The following is a 21828-nucleotide window of genomic DNA, read 5'->3' as shown; positions in this document are numbered from 1 at the left end:
CTGGCGGAGGGAACCTGTCACTCAACCTGTCTGGACCTGAAACACCTCCCACTGAGAATGGGAGGCCCATAGCACTCATCTCCCTGCCCACCAGGCCCAGCAGGCCCCCTGGGTAACCCCTGTTACTGTCCCTGGGAGAAGGGGAGGCTGGGACCCATCAGCCCAGCTGCCACTAGAGTCAGGTAGGGAGATGAGGGGCCAGGCCTGGCCCAGCTCTCCTGCCGTCTCAGGAAAGGCTGAGCCATCTTTCGCTCAGATCCACACCCCTCGGCCTGTCCAAATCCAGACCAGCCTCTTTCCCCAAGCCCTGGGGCTGAGGAGGGAATCCCTTGAAGTCCTGGTCATCTGGCCTGCTCTCAGGTAGGGCTCTTGCACGGAATGCCCCATCCTGCATCCCCACTGGCCGACAGCCCACTGTCTCACCCCTGCAGTCTGCCTGCTCCCTGCCCACAAACCTGCCTCTCCATGTTTCCACGTCTGTCACCCAGGGACAGTTGCCCACCCTGGCCCAGCAGCTCTCAGGGGCTGAGCAGTCAGCAGGGGATAGTGCACCCTGGGGCTGGCCAGACTCCAGGAGGCAGTACCTGGTGTGGGGGACAGCTGGCACAGAGCTGCCAGGGCCAGGCCTGTGAAATCCACTTTATTGGTTCCCAGGAGTGGGAGAGCAAGACCACAAGTGGGCACATTCAGGGCCCTGGAACTGGTGTTGGGGAGCAAGGTGCCAGGGCTGGCCTGGCCTGGGTTTTCCTGAGGAATGACGTGATGGTGGCCCTACTGGACAGCTGCCTGGAGTCACCCTGTTGGAGGGCGTGGGGTGTGGGCCCAAGTTGCTGGGCGGTGCCCTTGACCCCTGGTAGGGTCGGAGGGTGAGCAGCTACCAGGGTCTCCGCGGTGGCGGTGCACAGAGCCGGCCCCTGGCCCGCCATCGCGCTTCATTTCCGGGCCTGCTCATAGTTGTCGGTGAACCAGGTACACGTCTCCTTCACAGCTGCAGAGGGCAGGTGAGGGGGTGGCAGGTGAGGGCGAGGACAGCGCTGGCCTCCACGGGGGGCGGGGGTCACTCCTGTGCCACACTGCCCAGTGAGGGTCTGGTCAAGCCTGCAAGGTGCCCGCCCCCAGTGGGCAGTAGGATGCTGAGGCCTAGGAAGGGGCAGTGGTTGCCCGAAGCCAAGAAGAAGCCAGGAGGGCTGTGGGAGGGACGGGGGCTCACCCTGCTTGAAGGGTGTGAACTGGAAGTCAGGCAGGTAGGCCCGCAGCTTGCTGTTACTGGCTGTCTTCTTAAACTGCCCGTCCGACTTGGTTGTATCAAACTAGGTGCCTGGTCAAGGCCATAGCAGAAAGGGCAGCCCCACCCTCCCCCCAGCCTTCCCCTGAGCCTCCTCTGCCTTTCCCCAGGAGCCTCTGGGAGAGTTGCAGACCCTGCGCCAGCTGCCAGTGCGAGCACTCTCTGCCCACAGAGCGCCCCGCGGGAGTGGAAGGATACGGTGACCTCCCCGTGGAAGTCCATGGCCTCCACCACAGCCTCGGCTGCCTCCTGGATAGAAACCTCCTCCTCCTCACCCACTGTGGGGATCGAGGGGCCGGAGACCAAGTCAGACCTCCTCTGCCTGGCCCCACTGCCACCCAGCCACCCACGGATGTTCCTGCTGCTGTCCGCTGCAGTGCCCACCTGACAGGATGATCGGCTCCACCTCCCTGTACTCCCGCAGGACCCAGATAAAGAGCCGGGCCAGGTCCTAGAGTCAGACAGGCAGGTCAAGTGGGGCCACAGGTCACCTCTCCCAAGCACCCATGCCCAGTGAGGGCATAGCCCAGAGAGCAGGGTCCCTCCGTTTGAGCAGTCCTTGCCCAGCTCAGCCCCAACGGACCAGACCCTTTCTCCTGCTGAGCTCAGAGCTGCACCCAGGAACTCCCATGAGGCCAGATGCATGCAGGGACTCAGCAAGAACCAGCCACTGCTCCTCTAGGGTATCAGCCCAGACCCTCAATCCTCCCCAGGCTCCCTCCTGCCTCCCCGCAGCCAGGACGGCAGGCCTGGGGAGATGTTCTGGGGCCAGCTGTGCACCCTCCTGCACGAACCAACGAGTAGATGAACTGCCTCCGAGGCTTCCCGGTGCCCCACACCGTCAGGGCTGAGCCGCTGCCTGCAGATTCAGGGAGGGGGTGGGTGTCAGGCTGTGCCTCCAGCTGAGCCCCAGGTATCCCATCGGGAGGATGATCTGGCCGGTGTGCTGCGCGGCAGCACTCACTCTTGGCCAGGTGCACCTTGTGGATCAGGCCAGGCAGCACGTGGCCGTCCTCAATGTTGAAGTTGTCGTAGGGCCCGAACACGTTGGTGGGGATGACAGCGGTGAAGGTGCAGCCGTGCTGCTGGAAGTAGGCCCTGCAGAGGCGCAGCGTGTCCTCCGGCCCTTGCTCTGGGAGCACTTACCCCACCACACCCTGGCCTCTTATCGACTGGAAAACCAGAGTCCGGCAGAGGGAGATGGGGTCTGGGAGCCCTCCAGGGGTTACTCCTTGGGCCCCACCCACCCTCGGGCCCGCTTCCCCTATTCCTGGCTGGCCTCCGCTGGGCGGGCTCCAGGAGAACCTGTTCTGCACGTCGATCATCCGCTTGGCGTAGGAGTAGCCAAAATTGCTACTGTGGGGCGGCCCGTTGTGGATCTGGAGGAGCAGAGGAGACCGCTGCTTCCCGGCCCCGCCCCCAGGCCCGGCCCCGCCCACCCCCAAGCCCGGCCCGCCCCCTCACCATGGTCTCATCAATGGGGTAGGTGGTCTTGTCAGGGAAGATGCAGGTAGAGAGGCAGGAGACCACCTTGCGTGCCCCCACCTCGAAGGCCGAGTGCAGGACGTTGTCGTTGATGTGCACATTTTTCCTCTGCGGGGGGCGGCAGGTTCAGGCCACTCCAAGCAGGACCGGAGCCCTTACCTGCTCCCCCAGGGACGGAAGTGGGGACACACCCTAGCCTCTCAGATGTGGACAGTATCTGAGCCTGCTTCTCCTACCTGCTCTGGCCCTCCCAGCTGTGACGACCCGAGCTGGCAGTCCCACTCCAGGACTGCAGGAGGGCCTGAGCCAGCCTATCCTGGGGCCCTGGAGGACAGGACTGCACACCTCAGCCTGGCGCTGGGCCGCAGCCACGGGGGCTGCTAAGGGCAGGGCAAGTGGCACAGGGGCAGAAAGGCACTCAGAAGGCCCAAGCTGGCCCTGCAGCAGAAGGAGCCATCCTGTCACCCACCGCAGAGGAGCTCACCCAGTTCAACTACCCAGGAACAGTGAAGCATTTGGCCAGCCCCAGCCCTTCCAGGGCCTCACCACCCCTTCTGGAGATTGGACTGGTCTGGGGAGAAGAGAGGTGGTGGGAAGGCTGTAACTGAGATGTGGAGGGCCCTGGCCTACACCTCGTCTGAGTCTCTGCCGTCCCAGTGCCTGCTGCAAGGCTGAGCTATGCCAAGGCCAGCTGCCCAGGGCTGGTGAGGCTAACCCTTGGGCACAGCCTGGAAGAGCCCCATTCTCTTTCTGGCTCTTACATCACCCCCATCCCCCGGGGCACATGCTGCAGACCCAGGACCCAGCGCACGACCTGGCACCAGTGGGCCCGGTTCAGTGCAGCTGGACCAGAAAGGTCCCAGGAGCAGGAGAGTCTAGCAGCTCAGGAGGCAGGAACCAGCCCCAAGTCACATGGTGAACACTGGCTTCTCTCAGTTCCATGGTTTTTCCTATGGAGCCAAATGCCCCAGATCCACCTGCGTGCCCCTCTGCCTACATACTGAGCAAGTGTGGGTCACTGGGCCCTCCCATCGGCCTGTGTCAAGCCTGACCATCAGGGATTTCCTGAGGCTAGAACATGACTGTGGGAAGCTGGCCAGGAAATTCCCAGAACCCAGTCCTGGCTCCTGGTGCTCATGGGGTCCCTCACTTACCCAGAAGTCCAAATTGTATTTGATGTTCCGGAACAAGCCTCCCACCATTGCAGCAAGATGGATGACGTGTGTGGGTCGGACCTTTTCAAAGAGGGCTCGGGTCTGTGCAGCATCCCTGGGGGTAGCCGGACCATCAAGGGTTCCTTGAAGTCCTGAAGGGACTAGCACCCTGGGGTTGGGGTCCTGGGAACAGATGCTGGGCAGGGCCCGTGGTGGGACAGGCTACCAGAAGGGAAAGTGGCCAGTTCAAGCCCTGGCTGCTATGATGGTGTGGGCTTCCGGGAAGATATGGGAGGATGTTTGCCTAGGAGCATAGCTGTGCACACCCAGGCCACACCAGCCACGTGGCAGGGAAGGCGCAGACATGAAGCCACCAGGCCCTGGGACAGGTGTGGCCCAGAGCTCTGTCCAGAGAGGGTGTGTGTGGGTGCTCCACAGATGGGCCCACTCACGTGAGATCAGCATCCTTGGAGGAGACGAACACCCAGTCCTCCCCGGGCAGCCTGGCTCCATCTGCTACCACCTTCTGGATGGCTCTGCCCACCAGCCCAGAGCCTCCGGTCACTAGGATCCGCATGGACCCCTGGGGCTCACCCATGTTGGCTGCACCTGTAGGGCCAAAGGCTGTGGGGCTGACGCCATTGGGCTTCCATCCAACATAACCCTACTCCCCTGAGACGCCCCTGCCTGGAGTCACTGCCCCTCAGCACTGGCCCACAACAACTGTCCAAAGGCTGGCCCAGAGTGATGCCCCTAGGGAGGGGAGATAGTTTCTGGGCAACAGAGACACCCAGCTGGCCTGGGTCATCCCTCCTCTCAGCCCTCTGCCCAGAGCCTGGGGCTACCACCAGCTAAGAGAGCCTGTCCCGAGTTCCACTGGTCCCCAGGCCTCGGGGCGCCACCACCCTCGAGTACCCTATCTTGTGGGCTGGGAATCTGCTTAAGCCCCTACGGACCCATGCCCAGACATCTGCTGCTCCCGGCACAGGCAGTCCAGCAGCAGGCCTGTGGGGGAGACCCCACCGCAGCCAGCCTCCTTACCGCTCCCTCGGATCCCTCCTTAGGCCCAGGGCCACCTACAATCCCAACGGTCCCCTCTCATGTCCCCAGGACCCTCCTACGCCCGTCATCCCCGCCCGCGCCCTCGGTCCTGTCCCATGATCCCGGGGTCCCGGCACCCCTCAGGGCTCTCTGCCGTCATGGAGAGCCCAGGGCCATGCCCTGGCTCGCCACGCTGCACCCTCCTGGGGTTCTCTCGGTCTCACCTGTACCCCACTCTACCTGCTCAGCGTCCAGACGGCTACTTCCGGCGTTGGCAGTGTCCAGCCGCGCACTCAGGTGCTAGACGGAGGGGGCGGGGCCCGGGGGCCCTCCCGCAGCTTTCTGGGACATGGAGTACTCGCGAGACGCCCGGGCCCGCACAGCAGCCTGGGAAATGTAGTTTTCGCCGGCGCTGCACCCGCGGGGCGGGTCCGGGGGGGCTGATTCTGGCACAGTGACCTGAGGTTGCCCGGGCCACCACCGCCTTAACCCAGCCGAGGCGCAGGGTCTGACGCTGCACGGGAGGATAGGGAAATACGAGAAGAGAGACTGTGCGTTGCCGAAGCTCCGTAGCCTGAGTTGGGAGGAGCAGCAGTTACCACTCCGCGGGCACTCTGCAGACTGGGTGGTACCAGGGTCTCCGCGGGCTCGCGCTCTGCGCCTGCAGGCCCGATGGTGACTGGCCACAGGCTTCCCGGAGGGAGAAGCCACAAGCAGAGCTGAAGGCTCGCTGGGCTCCCCTCCACTGTCGCCTTCCCGCGGTCCCTTGGCCAAAGGCAGGCAGACCTCAGGAATGCCAGGATTTCAGTGCCAGATCGGGGCATGCAGAGGCACAACCTTCTTCGGCTCCTTGATGCTTGGGCAGCATTGACCAACTAACTTCCACAGGGATCTTAGGTGTTTCACTACCACTGGCTTACTTCATATAACTGGTTTCATATTTCGACCATGTGTTTTAAGTTTTTAATGGTATCGTACAGAAAACATTTGTACTATGCAAGCTAATTCTTTGTAGAATGACTGACTGAAAAAAACAATTTCAATAAAATGCACTCTGCATGCTTCATATTGCCTGTCAAGCAAAACGCATGCCCGGAAGTAAACCTGAGCAGGTGAGGCCTTTAGTGCAGAACAGCATCAGACCTGAACGACGCAGGATGCATGAATCACATTCCACTGCAACAAATCTGGAAAGAAAACGCCAGAACCAAATGATGACTTCTTGTCCTGGGCTGGTCTTGCTGTGGCGCTGCCCTGCTGGCCACGGGCCTTCCTCCTGGGGCCCTTTCATTTTTATAGAGACCTGGAGCCGGTCCCAAGCCTTCTCCCCTCCAGCTGCTGCTCTCAAAGGTCAACTCACTGAGGTCCAAGCTGCACCACTGCACAGGTGGGATTTGTGATGGTTTCTAAAGCTTGGCTTCCTGATGAAAGTCTTCCTGCGTCTCGCGCAACAGAACGACCTCTCCCGGGTGTGGAACCGCTGGTGCTGGGCAAGGAGGATGCTGTACCGTAATTGAACGCCTTCCCTCACCGCTCGCCCGAAGGGTTTCTTGCTGCTGTGGACTCGTTTGTGGCTGTGCAGCTTCAGCGTGGAGAAGCGCGTGACGACGCGGCCACACTCCCCGCACGCGTGCGGTTTATCTGCACTTAATAAATCCGGGGAGCTGGGCCGCCTCAGTGCGGACTCGGCTGTAGAAGCCGAGGGACCCCGGCTGGGACTGGCGCGGGCCGGATTGCGGGGCAGGGACCGCAGCGGGCATGGAACCCACGCGCCGGCCCGCCTACCGCCTGGGTCCAGCGGGCACCCAAGGTGGGCTCGCCGCGGTCCGGGAGCCGAATCCGCACTGGACTGAGCGCGCCCACGAACGTCAAGACCAACAGACCCGGCTAAAGTGCAGTGGGCGGGTCCCCTACGGGTTCCTCCCTACTCTTGGTTCCCACAGGCCCCGCCCCTTCCCGCCCTTTAAAGCTGCTCCACAGGCCACACCCCCTCCGTGAACGCGCTCAGGCCCCGCCCCTGCGCCGGCACTCGACCCCGCCTCCCTCGCGTACGCGCGCTTACGTCCCACCTTTTTCTATTACCTACTCTGGCTCACCTGGGATCCTTGCTTAAGGCACGAAGTACCGTTTTGGGGCGTGGATGTTCTGGCTCTGCGTGTCTGGGTAGACTAGGCAATGCACTTTAACTGCTCTCCTGGAGAGTTGTTGAGTGGAGACGTAAGAACCCTGTCCCGGACGCTCCTGTTGCGACCACAGTCCACCTCCCATCCACGACTTAGGCAGTGGTGCGCTGTGCCCGCCCTACAGAGGACCTCAAGTAACACACTAACGGGCGCCCCTGTCCCCCAGGTCTGAGCGGGGCGCTGGAACAAATGTGCCTTAGAAAGATAAAAAGAGCGGTGACTGGTCCAGATGCCAAGAACGTTTGCAGTTGTTTGACTTTTAAACCAGCTGGTGTTGGAAACACCGCTTCCAGGACGTGAGTAGCGGACTTGCTGCTTCCGGAAGAGGAAAGACAGATGAACGAGTTGTCGCATTCTTCCTTAGCGGGCAGTTGATCCTGCCCAAGGAAGCAGCAGTTCGTAGTAGTGAGGACGGTCCCTTTTCCTGCTTCTTTTCTGTTGCAATCATCCTGCAGGAACAGGGTAGACCCTCACCGAGCATGTGGTTCTGATGTGCACTTGTTGTGACGCCACACACACACACACACACACGCACACAAACATCGATACGTTGCCTCTCCCGCGCACCCCAACCGGGGTTGGAGCCCGCAGCCTTTTTGCTGTGCGAGACCATGTTCCAACCAACTGAGCCACCTGACCAGGACACAGCCAGGCTTTCTAATCAGCTTGCCCAGATGCGTGGCCAAGGGGAGGAGGAGCGGAAAGGCTTCATGGCCGCCAGCAGTAAGCCATCTACACACAGAGACTACTACGTTTTTATGCAGCAGTTTGTGGCTTCAGAGGCCCTCACGAATTAGTGTAGCGTTCATGTTAGTAAATTTTGCATTATCAAATAATTCACATCCCTCTTAAGCATGTGTGTTTGTAGGTCTACAGGTCCTGCTTGTGAAGCTGGAAAAGCCGGCGTCCGCGCCGCCTGCCACCTACCAGACCCAATAAGCACAGGGACAGGATCTTTACGGACGCTTTATTGAGATGGTCAGCGATCTGAGAAGACCGCGGGTTTGTGCCCTAACAGACTGTCTTAAATTCCAGTATAAACGGGCCCTTTTCATAAGGAGAAGAAAAGCGTAGGCAAGGGGTCTGGGATTCAGGGAAAAGGTTAATCGGATAAAAGCTGCAGCATCCTTTCATCTGTGGCCTGGGCCGTGGTCACCTCACCCTGGAGCACAACGGCTCAGAGACCGTCTGATGGCCCGCGGTCCTCCCGACGCACAAAGGTGGAACTGCTGTGGTCTCCTGGGGTCAAGGTGGGCCGTACCTGCACTTCCTGGAACAACGGCTTTTTGCACACTCCGTTACTAAGCTTGTTAGCTGGTACCTGAGTCCCCCACCACTCGCACCCTAATGCTGAGAGGGGATGGGGCCCCTGGGGCCGGCGCGTCCGAGCTGCACCCGGCCTCAGCGCCGGCACCGGCAGCTCCCTGGCAGCCACGGCCCCCCTCTGCCCTTCGCGGCTCTCCACGCTCCGGGGTGCCAGGCTCAGCCTGCGCCCCCCGCCGGCGCCCGGCCGGAAACCCTGACGCCCCCAGAGGCCCGCCGGCCGGCACGCCTACAGCGGAACCGGAAGTTCCCCGGGCGGAGCCTGGGGCCGACTTCCGGCCGCGGGGTGCGGGATGCCGTGCGGCTTTGTCGGCTGGCCTGCGGGGCGGGCGGCCGCGGCTCTGTGCGGGGCGCGCGCCGTCTTCTCGCCGCCGGCGCCGGGTGAGTGGCGCGCTCCGGGCCGCAGGCGGGGGCGGGCGGGCTGTCCGGGTGGGCGGGGCGGACGGGCTGAGCGCTCAGCCCCGCACTGTGTCCCCGAGCCCGGGCCTCGGGGAGCCGTCTCCCCGCAACCGTCACGGCCAGCCCGCTGGGCTGCCACCCCGACCCGCGGCTCGCAGCTTCTCTCCCTAAGGAGCGTCTTGTCGGTAAATACCCGGGTCCAGGAGCCCCCACCCAGCCACGGAGCCTCTAGCTCAGGCGTCTGTGGGGCAGTTCTCTGGCCTTCTGGCCCCGGCGGGGGCCTGCGGGTGGGGGTGCGGTTGCTCTAAACCAGCCTCCTCTCCCGGGAGCCCGAGAGAGCTCTGCAAATGCTGATGGGACAGTGGCCGGGGCCCTGCGCTTCTTTGTGCTGGAGGAGGTGCAGGGCCGCCCCTGCCTGGCGGGCGTGGGGTGGACAGGAGGATAAGATGAATAAAATTTCTTCCCACCCTCGGCCCGAAGGAGAACTGCCAGTGGGGAGAGGCGGTGTGGCTGCGCTGTCCTAGCTCTTTCCTGAAGGCCCCTTTCCCTAAAAGCCTTCATCGGCCCCGTTGGCCGTGTCTCTGATGTCAGGGGTGTCGCGCACTGGCTGCATCCCGAGGACGTAGCGGCAAGCAGGCTTTGATCTCAAGCAGTTTGTCTGCCGGGCTCAGGCTCACCATCACTCTGCAGCCTTTCCCCCGAGAGATGCCGGTCTGACCAAGCTCTCAGGAATGCCTTGCTCCTGTCCACAGAGGTGGGACATTCGTCTATTATATCTGGACCGTTGTAGCAGTATCTTAGTACTGGCAATAACCAAACTGTCCCTTTTATGGGAGATGCAGAGAGAAGTTGGGTGAAAGGGACGAGGATGGCTCCCACAGCGGGGCTCTGGGCACTGTGGGGAGGAGGGACTTCCAGAAGCACAACATTGTTAGATGCCTCTGGGGCGAAAGTCTGGACTCAGACATTGGCGATGGTTCCACAGCCATAGCAATACTCTAGAAAAAGTACTGAACTGTGCACTTGAAAATGGTGTGTGAAATGTATCTCAATTTTAAAAATGGGCACAGTTTGCAGAGAAGCAGATGAGAGCATGCTGTGTGGCTCCATGTAAATACACTTAAAAAACAGGCTGGGCCCACCTGCAGCAACGGCACTGCCGGCAGAGGGGGCCTTTCCGGGCCAGACGCGCTCAGTGCGGCTGAGGCCCCATGCGGGGCCGCGCTTCTCGGGCTGTGTGCATGGGCTAAGGAGGCTCTCGGGCTCGAGAGTGTGGGCAGGGGACACACTTCCCACTCTGGGTGGATTTTACCCCACCTGCTCCAGCGGGTCGCTGTCAGTGAGGGGAAGGTGACCTTGTTCTGTCTTTCTTTAGATTCTGATGTGGGAGCTGGTGACGAGAAGGTGACCCAGGAGTCCGAGTTTCTGAGGATGGAAATCCACATATGAAGATGTCAGAAACACTCACAGTGATGGAGCCTCCCACCCCTGAATCTGCGTCGGGGAGGGTCTCTGACCCCGGAATAGGGGGACTGTTGGGGAATCTGCGAGGGCAAGGCCTTGGGAGCCCCCCATCTCAGGAGAGAGGCTTCAAGCAGGTGACAGTTACGCACTGGAAGATCCAAACAGGAGAGGCAGCCCCGGCGGGGAGTGAATCAGGAGACGCAGTTCTGGACTCCAACCTCCTCATCCTTCAGGGAGAGCTGGTAGGGGGGGAGGCCCACCCGTGCGGAGCCTGTGGCAGAAGCTTCCCACTTACTTCGGACCTAGTTCAACATCAGATCTCTCACAGCGGGGAGAAGCCTTACCGATGCGACCGGCACGAGAAGGGCCTCAGCCCGAGCCCGCAGCTTGCCCAGCACCAGGACGTGCGGCCCAGAGAGCGGCTCTGCGTGTGCGATGCGTGCGGGCAGGGCTTCGCCCACTACCCGGCCCTCGCCGAGCACCGGCGGGCGCACGCAGGGGAGAAGCCGTTCCGCTGCGCGCAGTGCGGGAAGGCCTTCGGCCACAGCTCCGACCTGCTTCGGCACCAGCACGTCCACACGCGGGAGCGGCCTTTCGAGTGCAAAGAGTGCGGGAAGGGCTTCAGCCAGAGCTCGCTGCTCATCCGCCACCAGAGGATCCACACGGGCGAGCGGCCCTATGAGTGTAACGAGTGCGGGAAGGCGTTCATCCGGAGCTCAAGCCTCGTCCGACACTACCAGGTCCACACGGAGGTGAGGCAGTACGAGTGCGCGGAGTGCGGCAAGGCCTTCCGCCACCGCTCCGACCTCATCGAGCACCAGCGCATCCACACGGGCGAGCGGCCCTTCGAGTGCGGCGAGTGCGGCAAGGCCTTCATCCGGAGCTCCAAGCTCATCCAGCACCAGCGCATCCACACCGGGGAGCGGCCCTACGAGTGCGGCCAGTGCGGGAAGCGCTTCAGCCAGACGTCCAACTTCACGCAGCACCAGAGGATCCACACGGGCGAGAAGCTCTACGAGTGTAATGAGTGCGGGAAGGCCTTCTTTCTGAGTTCATACCTTATCCGACACCAGAAAATCCACACCGGAGAGCGCGTGTACGAATGTAAGGAGTGCGGGAAGGCTTTTCTCCAGAAAGCGCATCTCACCGAGCACCAGAAGATCCACAGCGGGGACCGGCCCTTCGAGTGCAAGGACTGCGGCAAGGCCTTCATCCAGAGCTCCAAGCTGCTGCTGCACCAGGTCGTCCACACCGGGGAGAAGCCCTACGTGTGCAGCTACTGCGGGAAGGGCTTCATTCAGAGGTCAAACTTCCTTCAGCACCAGAAGATTCACACCGAAGAGAAACTCTATGAATGTAGTGAGTACGGGAAAGATTTCAGTTCTGCCCCAAACTTTAAAACTAATCAAGATGTTCAGGAGGGATGTCCCTTGAGTAAGACCCCCCTACATTTGAGTGACAAACCCGTAAGTCCGGGGGCACAGACAGACAGCTCGTAGAGTGATTATTCTCCACCTTGGTGAGTGAGTGACGTCTGGCCGTGAGCAGCGCGATCCTCCTCCAGTGTCTGTGGACGAGTCAGCGTCTCCCAATGCCTTGGACGGGGCTGCCTTACACATGGGCACCAGCTGCCCCTGGCCGCAGTGCTGGGCCAGGAGCGTGTCTTGGGAGAGCCGCCTGGCCGGACAGCTGGCAGAGCTGGGACCATTCGTGGCCAGGAGCAAGGTCTGGAAAACGTTCCTGTGTTTTACTGCAGTTAAAGCTAGTCCCTGAGTGAGACTCCTTTGAAGGAGAACTGGGTGTCTAGTCTTAGTCCTTTACGAGTGCTATGTAGCAAATTTGGATCTATCAAAAAGGCTAGTTGGAAAACTCATATTTAAAACCACATGTTGGTCCCCTGTGGCCCTCAGGATGCAGTCTAAGCCCCCTCTCCTGCATCTGTCCTCAGGCCTTTTGCGTCCTGGAGCCTTGTCTCCCACCACCAAGTCCCGGCCAGGTAGCTGGCGTTCCCCTTGGCCTCGCTGTCCCTGCCTCCTGGCCTCTGGCCTCGTCCGCATGGCGTCCCCTCGCCTGGCCAGCTGCTCACCGTGAGCGCGCGCCCGTCCTCCGCAGTGTTGCCGGGCCCTCACCTCTGTACTGCACTTACTGTGATAGGTTTTATATCTGTCTCTTCCGTTATTACACTGCCGCCTGGAGGACAGCTGTCACATCCGATTGGTTTCTTCATCCCTGGTGGCTAGCACAGGACAGTGAAAAGCACACCCCCATCTGTGTGAGCCGTGAGTCTCCTGCTTGGTCCTTTCTTACTGCTGTTGCCAAGCCTTTGGCTTTGTTGTAGTTTTGTAAAGTATCATAACTGGTCTTCCGGAAGCTCCTTCGTCCTCAGTCTGGCTGAAGTCTCCTGCTCGCCGAGGCCGTTTCCCGGGGGGCGGAGCTCGGCCGTGACCACGCCCTCGCTGTGCTCCGTCGTTCCGCCTGGCTGGCTCACCGCAGGGCCGCACACGGCTTCTATCTGTCTGAGCGGCTCCAGGACTGAGCTCAGCTCCTGCTACTGTCCCTGCTCTTGGGCTCCTTCCGTCTCCTTTGTGGAAATGTATTGACCTGTCGGGCCCAGTGCGAACTTCTGGGAGAACTGATGAGGAAGACACCGTCCAGCCTGGGATCGTTCCCAGTCTGGCGGGGCAAACATCGCGGGGCACGGGCGAGTGCAAGGGAGATGCGTGCGCCCAGCTGTGCGGGTGCACGGGCGCGGAGGGGACCTGCGTGGCGGGGAGGCCCCAGGCAGCTTCACAGGAGAGGTGGCATTTGAACTGGGCCAGAGAGAGCAGACATTTGTGAGCTAGAGGAGCAGGAACGGAAGGGAAGAGGAGCAGGAAGGGGCTGTTGCAGACCCCTCCTTCGGCACAGCGGTTCAGAAGCAGGCGGGTTTCATTACGCAGCAGGAACTGTCTACCGGGACCATTTCCTGTTCTGAACATTGACCAAAATAACCATTTTTGAAATTGTATAAAACTTATTTTTGTTCCCAACGAAAGAGTGTTTTGAGTTCCTAACCAATTCTAGCAGCCCTAAAACCTTCAGGCAGTAAATCAGAAAGGGCCTCCAGTCCTCTGGCCGGAGGACTCGCCATTGGAAACGTGGATCGCTCCATCCGCGTGGCTGAGATCCGGCCTCCGCGCAGGGCAAGGCCTTGGTGCGCAGAGTGCTGACGCGGCCCGGAGGCCCCCCGCCCTCTCTCAGCTGCCCCGCCCCGCCCATGGGGGCCACTCGGGGCGGGTGGGTTTGCTCGTTCTAGGCCTTCGTGCACGTGGGTGCCCTTGGTGTGTAGCCGTCTGTGTCCGACTGATCTGTGCTGGCATGTTCTAGAGACTCAGCCCAGCGCGCTGTGGGTTGCACTGGGTTGTGTGGATAACCCACCACTTGTTCTTCCTCTGGGGACAGAACTTTGCGTTCCATTTTGCGTTCCATTTTGGACTCTTGTGAATAAAACTGCTACGAGCATTTGTGTAAAAGGATTTATTTGGATGTGCTTTTTTATTTCTCGGGTAAATGGCTAGGAATTTAGTTGCTGAGTTACAACTGCGCACGGCGTTTTTAACTTTATAAAAAACGGCCACGACTTCCTCCACACTGACCGCAGCGCTTTACACCCCCGCCACGGTGTGTCCCGGGTCCAGCGCGCCCCGTGCTCGCCGGCGCTAGGTGGCCTCGCTCTCCCCGAGCTGCGCCCGCCAGGTGCACGTGGCGTCCTGCTCGTGCTGAGTGAACGCAGACACCTTCCCGCCTGCACTACTCCCTTGGGGACCATCCGTGGGGTGTGTGTTCACAGCTTTTGCCCACTTTTAAGTTGGGTGGTTTGTCTCATTATTGACTTGTAAGACTTTTCTAGATGAAAGTCTCTTTCCAAATATAGTCTTTGGTCCTTTCATTTTCTTAATGGTTTTTTTATTTTAAAGATCAAAGGGGCCAGACCCCAGGGTGCAGGTCTTCTCCTGCCAGGGGACCGAGGCACCCGCAACGCTCCCTGCGCAGCTGTCCCATTAACAAGGGAAGGAGCATGTTGCCTTCCGGGCAGGGTGTTCCAGTGCATGAACCAAGTGTCTCCCCAGCACCGCTCTCCCATTTCCGCTCTGGCGGCTGGGTCTCCCCAGCTCCCTGACCTTTGGCAAGTCCCCAGGCAGCCGCAGCAGCTCTGGGTGTGGAGGGGTAGGGACAGCCCATCACAATGCGGTGTCATCTGCTTTGGGATGGCTTTTCTGGAGGGATCCCCCGAGGCCTGGCCTGAGCACCTGCACCCTGGCTTTGTCCTCTGTACAAGGCAGGGAGGACCAGACAGGCGCCATCCCTGCCCACGAGGCCTTCCCCAGCAGGCTGGGGGGTGCCAGCACCCACCCTGTGTCCGGATCCACCTCCCACGGCCTACTGCTCACGCCGGCGTGTCCTGCTGCTCAGCCTGACGCACAACCCCTGAGGTGCTGCCCTCGCGCTCCTCTAAAGGGCCTCCCCATAGTCTCTTGGATCCTGGTGTCCCTCCCAGCCCTGCTGAGGTGACTGGAAGCCGAACTGGGTCAGCGGCGCTTTTTCAGCAGGGGACATGGCAGCAATTGGGCTTGTCCTGATCTCTGGCCCGCAGACCCTGGGCAGGGGCTCCAGGCAGAGACAGGAAAGCCCCCACAGCCCCCGCCTGATGAGCAGTGGTGACTTGGGGCAGCAGCCACAGAGCGGCAGGCAGGTGGTGAGGGGAGAGAGGACGATGGGTGTCATAATCTGCATGGGGCTTGGGCTGCCCCTTCCGCTGCTGGGTGTTCCCCGTGGCCCAGGCTCAAGCCTGCAGGGCCGCGCTCTCCTCCGCCTCCAGCCCCGGGAGCGGTCAGGCAGCCCTGGACGGATGGGGCAGACCGTGGCCGGACTGAGCAGCTTGTTTAGCAGGAGAGTTGGAAAACTGTGCTAGGAATGAGAAGCAGGCAGCGGGGCTTCACAGTGAACTTGTATTGAAGCATAACATGCACACAGGTGTGCCCCGCACGGCAGGTGTGCAGAACAGCTGCTCACAAAGGAAGGAGCGGTGGCCGGTCTGTGGGTAACCTGACATCAGTTCTAAACCTGGAAGGTGTGATGGGACGGTACAGCGTTCTGTGGGTTAGGGGGGGCTAAGGGTGGGGTCTTCATGGATTATGAGCTTCAACGTGCATGTTAACGTCCTTCAGATGACCACTGCAAGGGGGCGTGGCTTCCACAAAGTAGAGCGAATGAAATGGGAGGGATCCAATGGAAACAAAACGAGAACCGAAATTCAGAAACTGTAAAATACAGAGATAAAAAGCAACACTGCTGTTAGTACTGCAGCTCAAAAAGGAGAAAGGGCCCTGGCTGGTGTCGCTCAGTGGATTGAGCGCCGGCCTGCGAACCAAAGGGTTGCACAAGACCCAGCCAGTTAAAAACCTCCCCTCTACGCTGAGGATGAGGTCGCTGCCCTGGAGCCAGCACTGATGCTGCAGGAGCCTGGCCTCCTCAGAAAGCCAGGTGGCTCCTGGTGCCGCCACCAATGAATACGCACCACACCCAAGGGACATTTTACCCGGCCTGTGCATGTGGGGACGAACTACTAAATGTGTAATCCCGGCCGACGGCCGGCCACCAGGGGCGCTGTCGGGACGGCTAAACTTGAATGTGAGCTGTGTGTGGCTAAGCTAATGCTGTTTGCTCCACGCGCAATTTCCTGACTTGGGTCACTGTGTTGCAGTGATGTAGGCGAACGTCGCTGCACTCAGGGAACACTGTTGGAGCGGAAGGGGCACGACCTAAGGAGCCTAATCTGAAACCTCGTGGGGGGAGGGAGGATGCATGTGCACAAACACACACACACACCCAAAAAGTGGTAAAAAGCAAACTGCTGGTGATTCTGGATAAGCGGTAGATGGGACTTCACTGTACTATTCTTGCAGCTTTTCTCTAAGTTGGAAATTATATCAAAATAAAAATTATTTTATTTTGATATAATTAACCCCGCCAAGAGGTTAAACAGAAAACTCCCCGTGGCTTCCAGTGATGGTCCCGCCCGCAGCTGGCACCACCCTGCTCCCCCTGACCGCAACACGCGGTCGCCAGCTCCTCCCTGGCCCCCCAGGCTCCTTTCCTGCGCCCCACCATCTGGCTGGCCATGCTGGTGATGTTCCTCTCTGCCGCCACTGTCAGCCCTAGTGGGCAGGATGCTGATGTGGCCGACTTTCTCTGCCCCGGCTGGAGCAGCACATCAGCCATCCTGTCAAGGGATGCCGAATCCCAGCTGACACACTGGGCAAAGGATGCATCAAGCTACCTTGCTGCCTGGAAGCTGGAAGCCAGAGTAAGTGGCCCCTGAGGCGGCAGGAAATGCTGGAGCAGCGAGGCAGGCAGTGCCAGAACGGCGTGTGCGTGTTGGGGAGGGCACTTTTATTAACAACAGCACTCACCAAATAAGCGTCCTGCCCACGGATCGCCGCCGCCCTGGCCTTCTTCCGGGTAGATCCAGGCTGCAGCGTCAGTGTTCACGGTCTCCTTCGACTGGGGGATGAGAATGGCCTGATCCGGGGACAGACTTAGCAGAGGGAGTGATGTTCTGTGAGGCCACGCGCAATGAGGACCGCGAAGAGATCCCGGAGCCAGGGCGGGTCGGAGTCAAAGACGGGACCCGGGAGTCAGGACTGGACGGGGCCAAGGATGGGACCTGGGAGTCAGGGTGGGACCGAGCCAAGGATGGGACCCGGGAGCCCGCTTGCGACAGGTCCTGGCATGAGATCCGAGAACCCGCCTTCAGTGAGGTCAGCGACGGGACCTTGGAGCCCACATGCAGGGGGATCAATGACGGGATCCTGGGTAACGCGCTTAAAGAGACCTGAGACGGGTTCCTGGAAACCGCGTGCGACGGGCCTGCGGGGGAGGCAACGGACGCCGGGCGAGAGGCGGGCTGCGGCGGTTGCCACAGCGCTGGACCCCCGGCTCCCCGGCGCAGCCAACCGTGCACGCGCACCAGGTCCCATGCGTCCTGGTGCTCGCGCCGCAGCTTTTCACGCTGCTCCAGCAGCTGGCGCCGAATGTTATGCAGCAGCTGGGCCCGGTGGAGCAGCCGCAGCAGCTCCTCCCGCAGCCTTTCATTGTCTGCCTTGATGGCTTGCGTGTGCGTGACGAGCGCGCGCGTCGCCTCCCGCTCGGCGCGGCACGCCAGGGACTGCACGCGCTGGCGCGCCTCGCGCTCGACGGCCGCCTTGTCTTCCAGGAAGCGCCCCTTCACGCGGTGAAGCAGCTGCGTATGCTCCACGCGCATGTGCAGCAGCTCGCGCTCCAGCGTCCGGATCCGGGCCAGCTGCTCCAGCTGCAGCTCCTGCAGCGGCGGCGCCCGTCAGAGCCCGGCGGCGGCACGCCCCCGCCCGGCCCGCCCCCAGGCGCGCGCGCGCACTGGCCTTGTAGGGCTGCAGTTCCTGCACCTGCCGCTCCATCTGCGCCGCGCGCGCCTCCATCTCCAGCAGCTGGGCGCGCATCCCGTCCTCGCGCCCTTGATAGAGAGACTCCAGATCGGCCCGCTGCCGGTGGATCTTGGTCAGGTCCACGCGGTTCTGGTCGTCAAGTCGGACGACAGCGTTGGCGCAGCGCTGCGCGCGCGTGCTCACGAAGCTGGAGTAGAGCCGGTTCTCCTCGCGCAGGCGCAGCGCCTCGGAATCCAGGAAGGCGTTCTCCTGCAGGAGCAGGTCCACGCGCTCCTCGCAGGCGTCCAGCTGCTCTGAGAGCAGCTTGTACTCGCGCTGCAGGTACTGCGCTCGCTCCGACAGCTGCGGCCGGGCGACCTCTTCCACCGCGCCTGGCTTGCTCCCCGTCCTCTGCCCACTCTTCTTCTTGGCTGCCATGGGTCTGGTCCTGGGCACGGGGACGCGTGAGGGCACCATCCGCAGCCCGCTCCTCCACCTCAGCCCTTCCCCTCCCCAGCCTGAATATTCTAGCGGGGTGGGATGCGTCTCAGAAGGAGGAGTTTGGGAGAGATAGAATCAAGCGTATGGGATTAATCAGGAGTCCGGGCACCGTGGCCGACCTTTACTCGTGGGCTCCTTGGGGACCTTGGCCTTCCGTCGGTAGGACCTCCTTGAGTAATGTTGGCGTTCAGCCCATACAGTCTCCATGGAGACAGAACTTAGTTGCCCTTCCCCCACTCTCACACCGTTCTTGGGCAACAGCCCTGCTCCCCCACCTCCAGTCTTCCTAACTCTCACTCAGAGTTCCTGATATCCGTGTATGCGCCCTGCCCATGTCAGGCCCGGACGTGGAGAACTTCTGTGTCCAGAGGACGTCGTCAGACTTGCTTCCGAATCTACCAGAGCCCGAGAAGCTCCCACTTTCCACCTGCTAGACTTGACATAGCAGGTAGCTTTCAGAGTCGTGGGAATTCACTCATAGCCCCACCTGCACGAAAGGAGTGGCAGAGCCTCTTTAAAGTAGGAACACAGTTGAGGCATTTTCCTTCTTGTAAAAAAAACGTATTTTTTTTAAAATCCTTACCAGAGGACACTTTTTCATTGCTTTTAGGGAGAAAGGAAGGGAGAGAAAGAAGCATTTGTTGGTTCCCTCCCATACACACCCGGACTGGGGATCGAACCCGTAGCCTTGGTAGGAGCCCTGACCAGGAATCAAACTCAAAACCTTTTGGTTACAGGACAAAGCTCCAACCAACTGAGCCATACCAGCCAGGGCAAAAAAAAGAAAAAAGTATTTTATAAATAAAAATAAGAGGACATATATTTCAAGACAATGCAGAAACTCCGTTTTAACATTAAAGTATTAAAGAAATGTTGCTGATAAACTAAAACAACATCTGAATGTTGGCCTTCAATAATACGGGCTTTTAATATGGCATCGGTGCCTGACTTAGAGAAAATTTACAAAAGATTGAGTATAAACAAGGGAAAACAAAAACAAGAAAACCTTGAACCTGCAAGCGGGGGGCTTCATGGAGACCCTTGGTGTGTTCCCTCCAGCCACCCTCAGGGCCTGGCACCGACATGCCTGCGTCTCTGTGGCTGCCCGCGCCCTGCGGCACCATCCTCAGGGCCTGCTGGGGACCTGCTCCCTGTTGGGCTGATTGCAAAACTGAGGCCACAGGAGGCAGATACCTGTTCCCTTGGCCGGTCTGGTCCTTCACAAGCTGGCCCTGTCCTCCCAGGCCACATGGCCCCTGCCCCTCTGGGCTCCTGTGTGGGACACAGCTGTCACGGGAGTATCTGGGTTCACCTTGGCCTTATGATTTCTGTTGCTAGGTCAGGGACTCGATGGGCAGAGTTTGTGAGTCCTTCCAGCCTCCTGAGTTTCTTGGTGATTTGCCCTTGATTTAAAGCTCATAAATGCCTCCTCCCAGGCTCACCTCCTCAGGCAGCCTCATTTCTGAGTCTGGAGCAGGACCTCAGAGACCACCATAAACATAACTCTAACTAGCCCTCACGGGAGGGGCCCAGGCAGGTGCCCAAAGTAACCTGGGTACCTGAGTCCGTAGCCCACGCGGGGAGCAGACAGCTTGGATGCTGGAGGAGCACACTAGGTTTGCCCAGCAGGGTGGAGGAGGCTGTGCATGAGACAGGAAGGGCAGTGGCTAGTGTGACAGAGAAAGGGACAGAGCTGTGATATCCACTCAGACTTTGACACTGATGGGCAGGGAAGGGGCGGGGCCCTCACTCAGTGACCGTGACACAGGAGGGCAGGGCCCACACACTTGGGCTGGGACAGTCTGCAGCCTGGGAGGTGGGTGCAGGGGACCTTCTGGGTCTGGTCTCCTAAATTACAAGGAGGCTGGTGATGGTTGAAGCTGGAGGTTCCCACCAGGTGGTTTCAACCTGAGGGGTTGACCTGCCACCACCACTCCCCACTGACGCTGGGTCTTCTGGACCAGGCCTCCCTATACCGCCCGTGGTTGAGCCCAAAGTTAAATACTCAGTCCAGCTGTGGCTGGGTATCTCAGTGAGTCAGAGAGTCACCAAGGTTGCAGGTTCCATCCTGGGTCACGGTACATACAAGAATCAATCGAATGCATAGATAAGTAGAACAGTAAATCAATGTCTCTCTCTAAAATTAATAAAAAATAAATTTACAGTCCATTTTTTAAAAGATTTTATTTATTTATTTTTAGAGAGGGAGAGAAATATCGATATACAAGAGAAACATCAATGTGTGGTTGCCTCTCACACTCCCCCAACTGGGAACCTGGCCCGTAATCCACGCACATGCCCCGACTGGGAATTGAACTGATAATCTTTCGGTTTGCAGGCCAGCACTCAACCCACTGAGGCACACCAGCCAGGGCTAATTTTTTATCTAATGCATAATAAGTACCCCAAGTTGATAATGCATTCACTCAAAAGAAAGCCAAAGGCTACCACTGCATATGACCAAAACCTATTGTTCACTAACAATTGATAAGAAAATAAAATCTTTTCACAAGATTGATGTCTGCAAGGATATCTGAACAAGGGAAAATGGGACTTGGGAGAAATAATGGCCCCAAGAAAAAAATACATAATAGCAGATTTTAGAACAACTAATAGCCTTGGCCCGGTGGTTCATTTGGTTGTAGCATCATCCCATCCACCAAAAAGTTGCAGGTTCTATTCCTAGCCAGGACACACACCTAGGTTATGGGTTTGGTCTCCGGCCAGGGCACATACAGGAGGCAACCGATCAATGTTTCTCTCTGACATCGATGGTTCTCTCCCTCTCTCTCTCTCTCTCTCTCTCTCTCTCTCTCTCTCTCTCTCCCTCCTCCCCCCTTCCTCTCTAAAATCAGCAAACAATAATAATAACAATAATACAACTAATAGATGAGACAAATGTCCACTAGAAATTGATTTGATAATTCACTGATGTTGGAACAATTCTGCTCATTGGCCACATTCTCAGTGGCACAATGGCAGAGCCAAGGCCTCCTCTGGCTTGGGGTTCATGGCAGATGGTGGGGCAAGGGGGGTCTGGGGTGGGCTCTGATCACAGCCCCCCTCCTGGCCTTGGAGCCTCCACAAGTGAGTACAGCTCTCATCCCCTTCAGCGTGTCCAGGTGGCCCCCAGTCCTCCCTCCGCTTCCAGGGCGGCACCTTCTACTCTGCTAGCTTTGCAGTTCACACTTAAGTTTGGGGACACTCGATGAATGTGCCATTTCATCTAAGTTACCAAATGTGTTGGTGTGAGGATGGTAATAATAAATGCGCATTGTCTTTTCAAGGTTTTTGGGTTTGGTAGTAATGGGCTGTCTCTCACTTCATTTTAATGTCCAGATACATTTCGTTCCGTTTACTCAAAGAACTGGGTTTTCACTGGCTTTCTCTCTTGCTTGTCCACTTTCTATTTCAGTGACTCTTATTCTTGTCTTCGTCATTTCATTCTTTCTATCTGCTTGTGTTTAATCTTCTCTTTGCTTCCTAGCTTCTTAAGATGGGAACGCAAACGTCTCTGATATCAGCATTTAGAACTATAAACTTCCCTCTAG

The 21828-nt window shown here is 59.2% G+C and overlaps 3 protein-coding genes across 5 annotated transcripts; 1 reads left to right on the top strand and 2 right to left on the bottom strand.

Annotated features, from left to right (window-relative positions):
* Positions 1 to 624: 624 nt before the first annotated feature.
* GFUS (GDP-L-fucose synthase) lies at positions 625 to 5460 on the bottom strand. Of its 2 annotated transcripts, none has more exons than XM_090283260.1 (11): positions 5190 to 5460; positions 4377 to 4533; positions 3925 to 4039; positions 2750 to 2878; positions 2591 to 2664; positions 2250 to 2383; positions 2080 to 2144; positions 1670 to 1736; positions 1484 to 1563; positions 1211 to 1310; positions 625 to 988 (listed from the first exon to the last, which is right to left on the bottom strand). In XM_090283260.1, exons 2-11 carry the CDS (start codon positions 4520 to 4522, stop codon positions 933 to 935), a joined length of 966 nt encoding a protein of 321 aa, XP_090139386.1. In that variant the 5' UTR covers positions 4523 to 4533; positions 5190 to 5460; the 3' UTR covers positions 625 to 932. The 2 variants fall into 2 exon arrangements, with proteins under 2 accessions (XP_090139386.1, XP_090139388.1); XM_090283262.1 differs by having other exon boundaries at positions 5206 to 5460.
* Positions 5461 to 8743: 3283 nt separating this feature from the next.
* Positions 8744 to 13849, top strand: ZNF623 (zinc finger protein 623). Of its 2 annotated transcripts, none has more exons than XM_090283206.1 (2): positions 8744 to 8852; positions 10246 to 13849. In XM_090283206.1, exon 2 carries the CDS (start codon positions 10316 to 10318, stop codon positions 11831 to 11833), a length of 1518 nt encoding a protein of 505 aa, XP_090139332.1. In that variant the 5' UTR covers positions 8744 to 8852; positions 10246 to 10315; the 3' UTR covers positions 11834 to 13849. The 2 variants fall into 2 exon arrangements, with proteins under 2 accessions (XP_090139332.1, XP_090139331.1); XM_090283205.1 differs by lacking the exon at positions 8744 to 8852 and adding an exon at positions 8915 to 9624.
* Positions 13850 to 15590: 1741 nt separating this feature from the next.
* CCDC166 (coiled-coil domain containing 166) lies at positions 15591 to 18214 on the bottom strand. The gene is made up of 3 exons (XM_090283259.1): positions 17774 to 18214; positions 16787 to 17694; positions 15591 to 15634 (listed from the first exon to the last, which is right to left on the bottom strand). Exons 1-2 carry the CDS (start codon positions 18212 to 18214, stop codon positions 16855 to 16857), a joined length of 1281 nt encoding a protein of 426 aa, XP_090139385.1. The 3' UTR covers positions 15591 to 15634; positions 16787 to 16854.
* Between the last annotated feature and the right edge of the window lie 3614 nt (positions 18215 to 21828).

The sequence above is a fragment of the Furipterus horrens genome, unplaced genomic scaffold, assembly GCF_987537825.1.
Source record: "Furipterus horrens unplaced genomic scaffold, mFurHor1.1.pri manual_scaffold_7, whole genome shotgun sequence".
Classification (NCBI taxonomy): domain Eukaryota; kingdom Metazoa; phylum Chordata; class Mammalia; order Chiroptera; family Furipteridae; genus Furipterus; species Furipterus horrens.
The sequence above is the reverse complement of the archived record's forward strand: the minus strand, read 5'-3'. Positions and strand labels throughout refer to the sequence as shown.

What these genes read in the sequence shown, in the direction of transcription:
- GFUS (XM_090283260.1), bottom strand. Translation starts at nt 4,522, where the DNA reads ATGGGTGAGCCCCAGGGGTCCATGCGGATCCTAGTGACCGGAGGCTCT. An exon ending in ATGATCGACGTGCAGAACAG is followed by an intron (nt 2,384 to 2,590) that starts GTTCTCCTGGAG and finishes GCGCCTCTGCAG; the next exon opens with GGCCTACTTCCAGCAGCACG. An exon ending in GGCAGTTCATCTACTCGTTG is followed by an intron (nt 1,737 to 2,079) that starts GTTCGTGCAGGA and finishes GTCTGACTCTAG; the next exon opens with GACCTGGCCCGGCTCTTTAT.
- CCDC166 (XM_090283259.1), bottom strand. Translation starts at nt 18,214, where the DNA reads ATGGCAGCCAAGAAGAAGAGTGGGCAGAGGACGGGGAGCAAGCCAGGC. An exon ending in AGGAACTGCAGCCCTACAAG is followed by an intron (nt 17,695 to 17,773) that starts GCCAGTGCGCGC and finishes CCGCCGCTGCAG; the next exon opens with GAGCTGCAGCTGGAGCAGCT.
- ZNF623 (XM_090283206.1), top strand. Translation starts at nt 10,316, where the DNA reads ATGAAGATGTCAGAAACACTCACAGTGATGGAGCCTCCCACCCCTGAA.